The sequence below is a fragment of the Anomaloglossus baeobatrachus genome, chromosome 12 (assembly GCF_048569485.1).
Source record: "Anomaloglossus baeobatrachus isolate aAnoBae1 chromosome 12, aAnoBae1.hap1, whole genome shotgun sequence".
Taxonomy (NCBI): domain Eukaryota; kingdom Metazoa; phylum Chordata; class Amphibia; order Anura; family Aromobatidae; genus Anomaloglossus; species Anomaloglossus baeobatrachus.
This window is the reverse complement of record NC_134364.1, coordinates 38173770-38189813: the sequence shown is the minus strand read 5'-3', so window position 1 is coordinate 38189813 and position 16044 is coordinate 38173770. Positions and strand designations below refer to the sequence as shown.

General features: G+C 49.8%; 2 protein-coding genes across 2 annotated transcripts in view; both read left to right on the top strand.

Moving 5' to 3' along the window:
• Nucleotides 1–3517, top strand: part of MED6 (mediator complex subunit 6) — a 29804-nt gene extending 26287 nt beyond the window's left edge. Inside the window, exons 7-8 of the mRNA XM_075331060.1 lie at nt 2928–2955; nt 3231–3517. Of these exons, the coding sequence (XP_075187175.1) occupies nt 2928–2955; nt 3231–3358 (156 nt within the window). The 3' untranslated portion in view covers nt 3359–3517. The remainder of the gene's footprint in view (nt 1–2927; nt 2956–3230) is intronic.
• A 6361-nt stretch (nt 3518–9878) lies between these two features.
• SYNJ2BP (synaptojanin 2 binding protein) overlaps nt 9879–16044 on the top strand; it is a 36944-nt gene continuing 30778 nt past the window's right edge. The window contains exon 1 of the mRNA XM_075331098.1: nt 9879–10043. Within this exon, the coding sequence (XP_075187213.1) occupies nt 9986–10043 (58 nt within the window). The 5' untranslated portion in view covers nt 9879–9985. The remainder of the gene's footprint in view (nt 10044–16044) is intronic.

Genomic DNA, 16044 nt, shown 5'->3' with positions numbered 1-16044 from the left:
AGCACTCAGGATCTACATTTCCCGCACGGCGCCTCTGCGCCGTTCGGATGCACTCTTTATCCTGGTCGCTGGTCAGCATAAAGGGTCGCAAGCTTCCAAATCCACCCTTGCGCGGTGGATCAAGGAACCAATTCTTCACACCTACCGTTCTGCTGGGCTTCCGACTCCTTCTGGACTGAAGGCCCATTCTACCAGAGCCGTGGGTGCGTCCTGGGCATTACGGCACCAGGCTACGGCTCAGCAGGTGTGCCAGGCGGCTACCTGGTCGAGTCTGCACACTTTTACCAAGCATTATCAGGTGCATACCTACGCTTCGGCGGATGCCAGCCTAGGTAGACAAGTCCTGCAGGCGGCGGTGGCCCACCTGTAAGAAAGGGCTGCCTGACAGCCCGATCACGAGGTATTCTTTTACCCACCCAGGGACTGCTTTTGGACGTCCCAATTGTCTGGGTCTCCCAATTAGGAGCGAAAAAGAAGGGAATTTTGTTTACTTACCGTAAATTCCTTTTCTTCTAGCTCCAATTGGGAGACCCAGCACCCGCCCTGTTTTTTCTTAGGGTATTTGTTTTTCGGGTGCACATGTTGTTCATGTTGATAAGTTACGTTCTCCGATATTGTTTATCGGATTGAATTTGTTTTTGAAACAGTTATTGGCTTTCCTCCTTCTTGCTTTTGCACTAAAACTGAGGGACCCGTGCTCCCACGGGGGGGTGTATAGCCAGAAGGGGAGGGGCCTTACACTTTTAAGTGTAGTACTTTGTGCGGCCTCCGGAGGCAGTAGCTATACACCCAATTGTCTGGGTCTCCCAATTGGAGCTAGAAGAAAAGGAATTTACGGTAAGTAAACAAAATTCCCTTCTTTAATGAGTGTTAGCCTTTTTCTGGATGTCCTGTACACCTGTCACTCAAGGGGAGTGGCTGTGGATGCTGCACATGTAATGCCAACCAGGACCAGTTAAAACGTCACCTTCTCTGTCTTGCTGCTTCTAAAACCATGCACCAGGGTATGTTTTAATAAATCTCCTGGACTCCTGTCAAGCAGTATGTCAGCAGCTATTATCCCTTGAAAATAGAAATTGTGAAATGGCTGAAATACCTTTTAAAGCAACACTAGTGATGAGCAGGCACTACCATGCTCTGGTGCTCAATACTTGTAACTAGTGATGAGCGGGCACTACCATGTTCGGGTGCTCAGTACTGGTAACTAGTGATGAGTGGGCACTACCATGCTCGGGTGCTCAGTACTCGTAACTATTGATGAGCGGGCACTACCATGCTCAGGTGCTCAGTACTCGTAACTAGTGATGAGTGGGCACTACCATGCTCGGGTGCTCAGTACTCGTAACTATTGATGAGTGAGCACTACCATGCTCGGGTGCTCAGTACTCGTAACTAGTAATGAGCGGGCACTACCATGCTCGGGTGCTCAGTACTGGTAACTAGTGATGAGCGGGCACTACCATGCTCGGGTGCTCAGTACTGGTAACTAGTGATGAGCGGGCACTACCATGCTCAGGTGCTCAGTACTCGTAACTAGTGATGAGCGGGCACTACCATGCTCAGGTGCTCAGTACTCGTAACTAGTGATGAGTGGGCACTACCATGCTCGGGTGCTCAGTACTCGTAACTATTGATGAGCAGGCACTACCATGCTCGGGTGCTCTGTACTCGTAACTAGTGATGAGCGGGCACTACCATGCTCGGGTGCTCAGTACTCGTAACTAGTGATGAGCGGACACTACCATGCTCAGGTGCTCAGTACTCGTAACTAGTGATGAGCGAGCACTACCATGCTCGGGTGCTCGGTACTGGTAACTAGTGATGAGCGGGCACTACCATGCTCGGGTGCTCGGTACTGGTAACTAGTGATGAGCGGGCACTACTGTACACTTGTAATGAGTAGTTGGATGCTCAGATGGGTATGACTTGTGTACTTGAGTGTAATGGAAGTCAGTAGGGAACTTAATCATTTTTCTGGAAGATATCCTGGAAAAATGCTCCAGTTTCCCATTGACTTCCATTATTCTCAGATGCTCAAGTCTTGCCCGTCTGAGCGTCCGACTGCTGGTTACTAGTACCGAGCATGGTAGTGCCCGCTCATCACTAGTTACCAGTACTGAGCACCTGAGCATGGTAGTGCCCACTCATCACTAGTTACCAGTACTGAGCACCTGAGCATGGTAGTGCCCGCTCATCACTAGTTACCAGTACTGAGCACCCGAGCATGGTAGTGCCCACTCATCACTAGTTACCAGTACTGAGCACCCGAGCATGGTAGTGCCCGCTCATTACTAGTTACGAGTACTGAGCACCCGAGCATGGTAGTGCTCACTCATCAATAGTTACGAGTACTGAGCACCCGAGCATGGTAGTGCCCACTCATCACTAGTTACGAGTACTGAGCACCTGAGCATGGTAGTGCCCGCTCATCAATAGTTACGAGTACTGAGCACCCGAGCATGGTAGTGCCCACTCATCACTAGTTACGAGTACTGAGCACCCGAGCATGGTAGTGCCCACTCATCACTAGTTTCCAGTACTGAGCACCCGAGCATGGTAGTGCCCGCTCATCACTAGTTTCCAGTACTGAGCACCCGAGCATGGTAGTGCCCGCTCATCACTAGTTACCAGTATAGAGCACTCGAGCATGGTAGTGCTCGCTCATCACTAGTTACGAGTACAGAGCCCCTGAGCATGGTAGTGCCTGCTCATCACTAGGTACGAGTACATAGTACCCGAGCATGATAGTGCCCGCTCATCACTAGGTACGAGTACATAGTACCCGAGCATGATAGTGCCCGCTTATCACTAGCACACACCACATTGCATCGTCTGTTCTAATGTCTGCTGATGAGGAGAATGACTTCTATGCAGAAAGGAAATAACCGTTTTTTTATTAATCCCTGATATGTTTTTATATTTTGCAGCAAAAATCTGGGGAGAAGCCGGTAGCTGGTGAGTGTCCATACTGTCCCTGATGTGTGGGGGTGTAATATATACCTAACCTTTTATTACCGGGGTCTAGATTTGGAGTGTTGCGACCTCCAGTGACTCTTGGATTGGGATTTGTTATCAGTCTGGAGGGAGGGGGAGATGCATGACTGCCTCTGCCCATGACATGACTTGTGCCTGGCACGGAGCCACTGATATAACACATTATCTATGCTATGTGTAGGTTATGAATGCATAAGGTATTAACATCAGTTGTAATTTTTTATTTTTTTTTGCAGTTGATCAAATAAAGAAAGAACCAGAGCAACCAACCGAAACCATAAAACAAGAGGAAAAGGAACCGGTGAAAGCCCCTCAGGGAGCAGCCCCCAAAGGCCCGCCAGAGAAGAGAATGAGGCTGCAATAGACCGGACGGGGGATCCTGCCGTTACATGTGGACATTGTACATAGCTGTATACATGGTCATTACTTATAGGGCTTGTAAAGGGAACGTTTCCATCGAGGAGACTGTGACAAGGGGAATATATTGCTTTTCTAACTTTTATAATTACATAATGTGACTGTGCCTGGGACATGTCTGGTTTATCTGTACACGCGTCTGATCACGTGAAGAGAAGGCTGCGAGCGTCATCCTATATACTGATCGGAAAAATTGTATAATTTCCATGTTATCCCCCTATAGCAAAACGGGAAGCAAGTGGTCATTTATGGATACATCCATCAATCTTTTGATGTTGGTGCAGCCCCTGCGGACAGCGCATCATAGGTTACCAGACGGCCCACCCAAGACCGCCGTCCTACAGCCTGTGCAGCGCATACAGTACGTTCAGTGACTGATTCATGACTATATGCGCACCCACCCAAGGCCTGTACGACCACCTACTGACCGCACAGGGGGCTTGTCTGGCTACCAGATATTGCAGACCTATCCTTTTATAGGTCATGAATCAGATCGGTGGACGTCTGACACCGCGCACACTCACCGGTCACCAGTTACAATCCAACGAAGGCCTAATTCAGACTTTTATTTTTTGCACACAAGAGAAAAACTGACTGTTTTGGATCAGATTCTTATGCATTTTTTTTTTTTGTGCATGTCCATTTGTTCTATTTGTGTAGTATCTGAAGTTAAAAAAAAAACAAAACAAAAAACACCAAACAAACATGTCCAGCCTATTCAACCCATTAAAGAGAATCTGTCACTAGGTGTTTGCCTGTGATGTGTCACTTGGTATACTGGGGGCAGCAGTTGTAATAGAATCACAGCTTTCTCTGCTGCAAATGTAACAAGACAAAACAATCACTGATCTCGGGGAAACCAGCCAGAGAAAACACTGCCGGCAGCCAACGAGGGCGCTCAACACAGTGAAATCCTAGGTGCACTGTTCCCTGATAAGTATGCAAATCAAAAAGTCCGTGGAGCCTCTGTTAGGAGTCTCGACACAGAAAATAGCCAGATATCCCTCCGGGAAGGACCTAGCCAAGGAGTGGCTCTTTTTAGGAGACCACCATAATATTAAGTGGCCCTTTTAGTCAATATCTAACTCTTTTTAACAAGTTTAAAGATATGACAAGGGAAGTACCAAAGCCAGGTATCCATCCACAGACAGCTGTTTCGGGGTATTGCCCCTCTTCAGTGTGGAGTAGGATTCTGGCCAGGTGGGAGCAATGCCTAGTAGACCAGCAAGACAAAAATCACTGATCTCAGGCAGACCAGCCAGAGCAAACACTGCCAGCAGCCAACGAGGGCGCTCAACACAGTGAAATCCTAGGTGCATTGCTTCCTGGGAAGTATGCAAATCAAAAAAGTCTGTGGAGCCTCTGTTAGGAGTCTCGACACAGAAACTAGCCCGATATCCCTCCGGGATTGTCATATCTCTAAACTCGTCAAAGAGTTGGATATTGACTAAAAGGGCCACTTAATATGGTGGTTATGGTGGTCTCCCAAAAAGAGCCACTCCTTGGCTAGGTTCTTCCCGGAGGGATATCTGGCTATTTTCTGTGTCGAGACTCCTGACAGAGGCTCCACAGACCTTTTTTGATCTGCTGCAGATGTATCAGAGCTCAGAATGTAGATACCTGTGTAACCTGCTCACAAAACTCATTGTCAATATAGTGTCCACAGAAAGCTGCCAATGAGTTTTGTGGATGGGGTTGGACTAGGAGGTACGTGATATCTAGCCCTGTAGCGATAATCTCCTGCTGATAAAACACTGATTTTATTGTAAGAAAAGCACACACCCTAGTAAGCAACAGATCTCTGAAATCAGGGATCAGCCTCTACAGAATACTGCTCTCAGATTACATAGCAAAAATCTGCTGACAGATTCCCTTTAAACAGCTAAATACAGGCATCATTCTGATGACATGTGGATAGTGTCTGTGTGCCGTCTGTTTTGTCACAGACCCATTTATTTGAATGGAAGAGTTTGATTCATGAATTGGATCATAAATGGACATTTTTTTTTTTACTTGACACTCCACAAAAAACACGGACATGTGAAGACTATGTAAGCTACAGTGGGAATGAGTCCTATCTGTGAATATGCTGAAAGGATTGCATATGTGGTATACGGATGTCTGAATGAGGCCTAAGGCTATGCTCCTATGAGCTGACGTCCCCTCCATGTGCTCCATTGTGCACAGTTTATAGGTGCAGGCGCTGCCAACTATTTACATGCACTAGGCCAGTCCGAAAATTGAACATTCCATGATTTTTTATTTTTTTTTTGCACTTGGAGCTGAAGACTACCCTAAACATCCTAAGGCCTCCTTCACACGCCCGTGTCTCCGGTACGTGTATGGTCCGTTTTCTCACGTGCTGGAGACACAGGCACACGTACACACATTAAAATCAATGGGTCTGCACACACATGCGTGTTTTGACATGGACTGTGTGCCCGTGTGCTCCTCACGTAGACATGTCCATTTTTCTCTGACATCACGGGTGTCACATGGACCGCACGGATGTGATCCGTGTAACACGCACCAGAGAAAACACAAGTGTCTGTGAAATAAAAAGAATTTCTATACTCACCTCCTCCAGTGCTGCAGTCTCTGCCGCTGCTGTCACTTGGTTCCGGTCCCCGCTCATTATGCTCATTGCATATTCACTACACTGCGGGCCGGAAGCTGCAGCAGCAGGGAGTCAGCAGGACCGGAGACCAAAGATCAGCACCACGGACAGCAACGCCAGGGACAGGTGAGTAGAAAGTTCCCGTTCTCCGTGTGTTATCACGGATACCACACGGAGAACACACGTGTGCCATAAACACGGCTCACGGAGGACAATGCGCACCTTTGACACGTACGTGAAAAACGTGCGTGATTTTCACGGATGTGTGAAAGAGGCCCAACACTTGTCCATGTGCTCGTGCACACAGGGCCATAGGTCTGCTTGGGAGAAATATGCAGCAGACTGGTGTAAGTAAATGGCAGCTCCGGCTCCCGTCCGCTATGTGGATGAGCTGATTGCTCCACAGTGGTCATCAATTCTGTGACTTCAGTCTAAGGGCAGGTGCAGACGGCCGTAGATTTTCTAATCCGAGAAAATCCAACCAATTCTGCTAATGACACCCCAATCTGAGTGTCAGCATAGTGTGGTCCAATGCTCTCTAAGGCCTCCTTCACACATCTGTGTCACCGGTACATATGATGATCGTATTCACACGTACCGGAGACGCGGACAGACGTAGACCCATTAAAATCAATGGGTCTACGCACATGTGTGTGTTTTCACATGGACCGTCTGTCCATGTGGAGCATAGGCAAGTTTCACACATCCGGCTTTTTGCCGGTTCCAGTGCACGCCAATACAGTGGCAGCACAACAAGCTCCGGTCACATGCTGTCATGTGACCGGAGCATGTGCCCCGGAAGTTACAGCGCTGCCACTGAACTGGCATGCGCCAGAACCAGCAAACCGGCGAAAAGCCAAACGTGTGAAACCGGCCCTACACGTGTCCTCCACACGGCAACATGTCCGTTTTCTGTGGCAGCACGGGTGTCACATAGCTTGCCCACTGATGTGATCAGTGTGACATGTACCGGAGAAAACGTGTCTTTGAAATAAAATGATTTTCTATATTTACCTGTCTTCGGCGCTCATGTCACTTTCTTCACCTGCTCATTATTCTCATGAATATTCACTGCACTGTGGACCCAGAAGCAGCAGTGGACAGCACAGCCGGAGACATATGAGTATACAAGTAGATGCTGTCTTTGTGCTCTGTGGATGTCACATTTATAGCACACTGACAGCACACATACACACCATGGACTGTGCAAAACGGTTGTTTTGCATGGATGTGTGAAAGAGGCCTTATGACTATGAGCCCTGTAAGAAGGAGACTAAACTTTCTCCATCTTCTCTATTCTGAGTCTTTGATAATCAGTCTGCACTCCGATGTCAGCCGAGCGCGGACCGATGATTTCCACAGACTTATTGACTTGCATAGCCGAGTGCGATCTGATCCGATTATTGAATCATACTCGGGCACACTGCAATTCCTTTCCTCGGATCACCTCAACCTGAGAAAAAAAGCGCAGCCACATAGGCTAACATTGGTCCTAGGCGCGATCTGATATCTTGTCGGTTCACACTTGGACACAAAATATGGTGGCGTGAGCGAACGCTTAGAAGCTCAGACATCACTTATGGTTTTTATCAGTGTGCTGGATCTATCTTTGACTGGTTGCGCTGTTTTTACCATTAGTAAATGAAAATTAAAAAAAAAAAATATATATAAAAAAATAAAGTTGGATTTTCCCAAAGCTCCTAGGAAGTAGTCAGGAAAAATTAAAAATGAGCCGTTCACGTGCTGTGTTCATAGACTTCAATGGAGTCACCCGAAGGCTAAAAGCAGAGTTGTCTGTTTTAAGTTCAGAAAAAATTTGCTCTCTTTTATTTGTGTCCGGGCTTTATTTTACATGAACAATTTAAATAATTTAATTGTGACGTATCCAAGAAAAACGCCTGACCTATGGATGAGAGCGGGCAGCGGAGCTGTGCTTTACACCACCACTGAGTGATCCAGAATACAGGCAGAGGTGCACGCTGGGACCTATTACATGCAGATCCCCCTATTATCCTGCACTGGGCAGTGTGCGCTCCGTGCTGTCAGTTTTGCATATGGACAGCGCACAGATATGTAATACATTCATCTGAACAAGGCCTAATGCAGTGATCACAGCACAGACACCCCAGTGGTCATTATATACACCGGGGCCATGGCATCTCCTGGGCACCAGCGACCCCTTATATATCGTACAGCAGCAGCATCCATGGCATCTCCAGTGCAACGGTGGTCTCTTATATACAGTGGTGGCCATGGCATTTGCTGGGTATTAGTGGTCTCATATACGGCAGTTGCCATGGCATCTCCTGGGCACTAGTGGTCCCTTATATACAGCGGCAGCCATGGCATCTCCTGGGCATTAGTGGTCCCTTATATATGGCGGCGGCCATGGCATCTCCTGGGCATTAGTGGTCCCTTATATATGGCGGCGGCCATGGCATCTCCTGGGCATTAGTGGTCTCATATGGTGTAAGCTATTGCATCTCCTGGGCACTGGTGGTCCCTTATATTCGGTGGTGGCCATGGCATCTCCTGTTCATTAGTGGTCCCTTATATATGGCAGTTGCCATGGCATCTCCTGGGCATTAGTTGTCCCTTATATACGGCGGTTGCCATGGCATCTCCTGGGCACTAGTGGTCCCTTATATACCGTGGTGGCCATTGCATCTCCTGTGCATTAGTGGTTTCATATATGGTGGAAGCCATGGCATCTCCTGGGCATTAGTCGTTTCATATATGGTGGAAGCCATGGCATTTCCTGGGCATTAGTCGTTTCATATATGATGGAAGCCATGGCATCTCCTGGGCATTAGTCGTTTCATATATGATGGAAGCCATGGCATCTCCTGGGCATTAGTGGTCTTATATATGGTGTAAGCTATTGCATCTCCTGGGCACTGGTGGTCCCTCCTTATATTCGGTGGTGGCCATGGCATCTTCTGTTCATTAGTGATCCCTTATATACGGCAGTCGCCATGGCATCTCCTGGGCATTAGTGGTCCCTAATAATAATAATAATAATAAATCTTTATTTCTATAGAGCCAACATATTCCGCAGCGCTTTACAATTCATTAGGTTCATATTCAAGCAAGTAACAGTTATAGAAGATAAAATAATTAGATAAAAAAAAAGGCAACCCTGCTCGTGAGAGCTTACAATCTACAAGGAGGTGGGGGGGGGGGGGCAAGGTGCAAGTGCTTATTTACAATGACAATCCAGCCATCTCAAGAAAATGGGGGATAGATAAAGGCTGCCAGGACCAGTCAGCCAAAACTTTGAGATGCATTTGGATGCGGTGGAGTTTGATGGAGAGTTATGTTCTGAGAGGTTGTAGAGGGTCTATGTGAATTTAGTTTGGCTAGGGAGTGTGATAGGCCGCCCTAAAAAGATGTGTTTTTAGTGAGTGTCTGAAGCTGAGTAAGTTGTGATTCGTCCTAGCTTCTTGGGGTAGAGCGTTCCAGAGGGTTGGGGCAGCTCAGAAGAAGTCTTGGATCCGGGAGTGGAAGGTTCGGATTAGTGTGGATGCGGCGATGGCCATGCCATTTCCTGGGTCACTTATCTATGGCGGCCATGGCATATTCTGGGCACCAGCCAACAGGTGACGCCGTGGTAACACTGTCACTACATTTTGCACTGCCAACCACAGCCACAGCAGTAATGCATGGCGGCATCCTACAGAAATAGGCTGTTCCCTGTCTTATCGGACCATGTATACTATATATAATACAGACTCACTACCCCCCATGACTATGTGGCTGCTCTCGCCGGGGCACAGCACCTGCAGCCTCCCCCTCCATGACTGTGCAGCGCTGCACTCTGTGGGCTCCAGGACTACAAGTCCCGTGATGCCGCGCGGCGTGCTCCCCACGTGGGGCCTGGCTGCAGGAACAGACAGTGCTGGGGTTGCGTTCACCTTCAGCCTCTTGTGATCTCAGTGTGCGGGGGCAGCGGCCGACATGAGCGCAGGATCGAGGGCGGCGGTGGAGGAGATCGAGCTGATCCGGGGCCCCTCAGGTACCGGTGCTGGGCGGAGGAGGGGGCTGCCCCCAGGACGGGGCACGGTACGGGCAGCCATATCATGGGGCCGCGCAGGCCGCGCTGGGCTCTCCAGCCGGTGCAGAACTACAACTTCCAGCAGGTCCTGAGAGCTGTGGGATGGGGCTGGCTGCACTGTGGACCCCCAGCAGGTGCTTAGAGGGGCTCTCCATATAGAAGCGGTGTGTGGGGTATACATGGGGGGTGAGCGCAGACCCTCTCGCTGTGAAGCCCCTCTTTGTGGATCAGTAAAGTGTTGGTCAGGGGAAGGTCACAGGGTCACATCACTGCAGTATCCTCCCCCCCCCCCCCCCCCTCCCCCCTTCCCCGGGATACAGGAGCTGGGGACCCGTCTAACCGTCCCGTCCTGAGGTCTAGACTGGGGCGACTAATGGCCACGAGGCTGGAGCTGACCGCATGCCCCGCTATATCGCAGGTGAGGGGTCCCATTGCACCGCGTAAGGAACAGTCGTCAGCAAGTAACAAAAATCCAGAATAGGGACAGAGTAGTGAGCCTGTCAGACTCCTCTGTCCCCATTAGGAGAAGCCTCAGCAATGCTAAAATGCAGACTGGTCCTCCACATCCCTGTAAATCTGATAGGGAAGGTTTTTTCTTAACACCGTGTTCAGTAAATCCTGCCTCTGAGTGGCGCTATTGCGGTCCGCTCATCCCCATCACGTGACCCCAGGCTCCATGACCACTGAGATCTTCCAGTTGACCTGACATCACCATGGCTGGCCCCAGGCTCCCTGAGTGACTGGGCTGTGGGCAGAGTTTCACCACTAGTCACAGCCCAGCATTGCTCCTGCTTGCGGTGCTCTGCAGTGAAGGACAGAGCACGCGACATGCTGAGCTGTGACGAGCCATGAAACGCTGCCCACAGCTCAGTCACTCAGGGAGACTGGGGCCAGCCATGGTGATGTCAGGTCAACTGGAAGTTGATGTGATATTATCGGATCCCAGAGGTTAGGGAGCCGGGGGGGTCACTTCATGGGGATGAGCGGACCGCAATATCACCGCTCAGGCAGAATTGGCTGAACAAGATACAAGCCTTCCCTATCAGTCTTGCAGGGACTTGGCCACTAAAGCAGAGTAGTGAACCACCCCTTTAACTAGCCTGTGGGGGTTATGGCTTGTCTACGAACATCGTTAGGAAAGGCCAAGTGATGCAGATTTCACAGGTTTATAGAAACCCAGCCTCCTTTAACCTTGTGCCAAAAAAACAGCAGCTGCAGGTTCTTCTAAGCAGCTGCCTAGCACTCTGAAAATCGTAGAGGCCCATACAGCAGGAGAAGGCTATAAGAAGATAGGGAAACATTTTCAAGTTGCCCTTTCCTCAAGTTCAAAATGTAATAAGGAAATGGCAGTTACCAGGAACAGTGGAGGTCAAGATAAGGTCTGAAAGACCAAGCAAAACGTCTGTGAGAGCTGCTTGTAGGATTGCAAGTGAGGCAGATTAGAGCCCCTGCTTGACTGCAAAAGACCATCAGGAAGATAATAATAATATTTATTCATTTATATAGTGCTGTTAATTCCACAGCGCTTTACATACAATGGCATTTTTAGCAGATTCCTGAGTTGTGGTACATTGCTCTACTGTTCAGAGACACCTGCCAAATATGTTCTTCATGGGAGAGTCATCAGAATAAAACCTCTCATATGTCTTGACAATAAAATTCAGAGTCAGAAGTATGCAAAAGAATATTTAAACAAGCCTGATGCAGTTTGGAAACAAGTCCTGTGCACCGATGAGGGAAAATAGAACTTTATGGCCACAATAATCAAAGGTATGTGTGGAGAAAAAAGGCCTAGAATTTCAGGAAAAGAACATCTTGCCAACCATTAAGCATGGGGTGGATCAATCATGCTTTGGAGTTGTGTTGCAGCAAATGGCACGGAGAACATTTCACGGGTAGAGGAAACAATGGATTCAATGTCATTTAAAAAAATTCTTGATGCAAGTGTGGCGCCCCTGAGGCTGCCATCCCCGCAAAGGTACTTCACCTCAGTCAGAGATGTGGTGTCTCATCCTGGGTAAGAAAGAGGCCATCTGCCTTTGAAGGTCCCCAGAGGGAGCCAGGCAGGCAGAAGTCCCATTGCAGGTCCCCAGAGGGAGCCAGGCAGGCAGAAGTCCCATTGCAGGTCCCCAGAGGGAGCCAGGCAGGCAGAAGTCCCATTGCTGGTCCCCAGAGGGAGCCAGGCAGGCAGAAGTCCCATTGCAGGCCCCCAGAGGGAGCCAGGCAGGCAGAAGTCCCATTGCTGGTCCATGGCTCCTGGCTCAGGGTACTGTATGTGGAGGCGCAGGACAGGAGGAAGAAAGTCAAAGCAGAGAGACGGCCAGGAAAGGCAAACAAAGGGTGTACCGGTACTGGCCTCGGACTTATTCAGGATCGGTGGTTGCCCATCACTGGGAATCCCAGCATACTGTGGATGGACTAAAATGGCTGTCAAGCTTGAACCAGTACAGTGGGTAAAAGACTGTTATTGCAAAGCCCTGGTGTCGTCTCCTTTCCTCCGGTGTCACAGCCTGCCCTCATAGACCTTTCATATTATCAACGGTTATCACGAGGCCTCACTCCACCTGTGGGGAGTAAACACCTCACCTGGCCCCTCATCACCTGTCCCGGGAAACCTACAGCGCAGCGATGGCTGACATAGCCGCGAAACCACATGTGGCGTCATGAACTTTATTCCACTGTAATATAATCATCATCCCCCCCTTTATTTATAAGACACCACCAGAGTCATGGAGCTGGACCCCCGCCACCGCTGACGTCCCCGGACTAGTCCGGCCCGGTTTCGAGTACTCCCGGCCCTGAGGCGGGCGTGTCATTAACGTAACACCATCTGTAAAAAAGCTGAAGGAGGAAAGAGGAGGGCTTCTACAAATGAATAATGATCCTAAACACACATCAAAATCCACAATAGATGACCTCAAAAGGCACAAGCTGAAGGTTTTACAATGGCCCTCACAGTCCCCTGATCTGAACATCATTGAAAATCTGTGGCTAGACCTGAAAAGAAGAGTGCATTCAAGACGAGCCGGGCATCTCGCGGACCTGGAAGACGAGCCGGGCATCTCGCGGACCTGGAAGACGAGCCGGGCATCTCGCGGACCTGGAAGACGAGCCGGGCATCTCGCGGACCTGGAAGACGAGCCGGGCATCTCGCGGACCTGGAAGACGAGCCGGGCATCTCGCGGACCTGGAAGACGAGCCGGGCATCTCGCGGACCTGGAAGACGAGCCGGGCATCTCGCGGACCTGGGAGACGAGGCGGGCATCTCTCGGAGCTGGGAGACGAGGCGGGCATCTCTCGGAGCTGGGAGACGAGGCGGGCATCTCTCGGAGCTGGGAGACGAGGCGGGCATCTCTCGGAGCTGGGAGACGAGGCGGGCATCTCTCGGAGCTGGGAGACGAGGCGGGCATCTCTCGGAGCTGGGAGACGAGGCGGGCATCTCTCGGAGCTGGGAGACGAGGCGGGCATCTCTCGGAGCTGGGAGACGAGGCGGGCATCTCGCGGACCTGGGAGACGAGGCGGGCATCTCGCGGACCTGGGAGACGAGGCGGGCATCTCGCGGACCTGGGAGACGAGGCGGGCATCTCTCGGAGCTGGGAGACGAGGCGGGCATCTCTCGGAGCTGGGAGACGAGGCGGGCATCTCTCGGAGCTGGGAGACGAGGCGGGCATCTCTCGGAGCTGGGAGACGAGGCGGGCATCTCTCGGAGCTGGGAGACGAGGCGGGCATCTCTCGGAGCTGGGAGACGAGGCGGGCATCTCTCGGAGCTGGGAGACGAGGCGGGCATCTCTCGGAGCTGGGAGACTTTTCCAAGGAAGAATGGATGAAAATCCCTCAAAGAAGAATTGAAAAACTCTTGGCTGCTACAAGAATCATTTACAAGCTGTAATATTTGCCAAAGGGGGTACTACTAGGTACTAACAATGCAGGGTGCCCAAACTTTAGCATCGGCCCATTATCCTTTTTTGGTAATTTTTTTTATTTTTTTTTTCGGCCTGTAATACAAAGGAAATGTCATGTTTAACTTGATGCCTTTTAGAGATTATTTAATCTTCACCTTGCTTAAGGGTACCTTCACATTTTAGCGATGCAGCAGCCATCCGACCAGCGATCTGACCTGGTCAGGATCGCTGCTGCATCGCTACACGGGTTGCTGGTAAGCTGTCAAACAGGCAGATCTCACCAGCAACCAGTGACCAGCCCCCAGCCAGCAGCGACGTGCAAGCGACGCTGCGCTTGCACGGAGCCGGCGTCTGGAAGCTGCGGACACTGGTAACTAAGGTAAACATCGGGTATGGTTACCCGATGTTTACATTAGTTACCAGCGCACACCGCTTAGCGCTGGCTCCTTGCTCTCCTAGCTACAGTACACATCGGGTTAATTAACCCGATGTGTACAGCAGCTACATGTGCAGAGAGCCGGAGCCGGCAGCACAGGCAGCGTGAGAGCTGCGGAGGCTGGTAACTAAGGTAAATATCGGGTAACCACCTTGGTTACCCGATGTTTACCCTGGTTACAGCTTACCGCAGCTGCCAGATGCCGGCTCCTGCTCCCTGCTCGCTTCATTTGTCGCTCTCTCGCTGTCACACACAGCGATCTGTGTGTCACAGTGGGAGAGCGCCTTTGAAGAAAACGAACCAGGGCTGTGTGTAACGAGCAGTGATCTCGCAGCAGGGGCCAGATCGCTGCTCAGTGTCACACACAGCGAGATCGCTAATGACTTCACTGCTGCGTCACAAAAAGCGTGACTCAGCAGCAATCTCGGCAGCGAGCTCGCTGTGTGTGAAGCACCCCTAACTGTTCGCAATTAGTCATTTTTACCAGGGGTGCCAAACCTTCTGCATGCCACTGTATAGCCGTGTAGAGCAGCGGTCACTCGTGTACGATAGCCCCATTTATGCAGGGAACCTTGGGATCCCCATTTGTGGGATCATACACACGCACATCGCCGATCCTGTGGATTCGTGGACTGCCCCTGACGTCCGATGATTACAGAAATTTACTGATTCTGCAAATTTCACATCCACAGCTTGTCCCTTTTGTGCTGCCCATTTCTCCAGAAAAATGTGTGACCACTCCCAGCATGTCCGCAGCGAAATCTGCCACTTTATTTTGCCGTTGCTGGTACTCTAGGGCAGGGAAGATATAAATGATACAGGACCAGGTGCCCCATACAGAACAGTCGTGGCCAAAAGTTTTGAAACTGATAAAAGTTTACTTTTCACAAAGTTTGCTGCTTCCGTGTTCTTAGATCTTTTTGTCAGATGTTTTTATGGTGTAATTATTAGAATTTTTTTGCCCTTTAACTAAATACATCAAGTTTATAGAATGACTCAATATTTACAGTGTCGACCCTTATTTTTGAAGACGTCTGCCCCTCGTCCCTGGATTCCAGCTTCTGGGCCAAATCCTGACTGATGACCCATTCTTGTCTCATTAGTGTTTGGAGATTATCACAATTTCTGTTTTGTTTGTCCACCTGCTTTTTGAGGATTGACAAGATTTTCAATGGGATTTCTGTCAATGGACCCAAAATTACAATGTTTTGCTCACTGAGCCCTTGGTTATCAATTTTGCCTTGTGACATGGTCTCCGTCTCATCATCAGTCTGCTCCTAAATAATTGGGGGAAGATGCTCTTGGAGGATGTTTACATCCTGTTCTTTAGCCATGGCTAAATCGTTGAGTGACCCCCTTTCCCCCCTCCATGGTGAGAAGCTCTCACACATGAAGGGTCTCCAGATCTTCACAGTTGGCAGACACAGGACTCATGGTAGCCCTCACCCTTTCCTCTCCATACAGTTATTCTTCTAAATGTCACAAACTGTCTGGAGTGGGCTTCATCAGAGTAATAACTTTACCCCGGTCCTCTGCAATCCTTGTACTTCCTGCAAAGTTATTTTGCCATTATGAAGCCCTATGTCCCAAGAAAAAAGTGATAGCGAACTGGCTCGGTGAACAA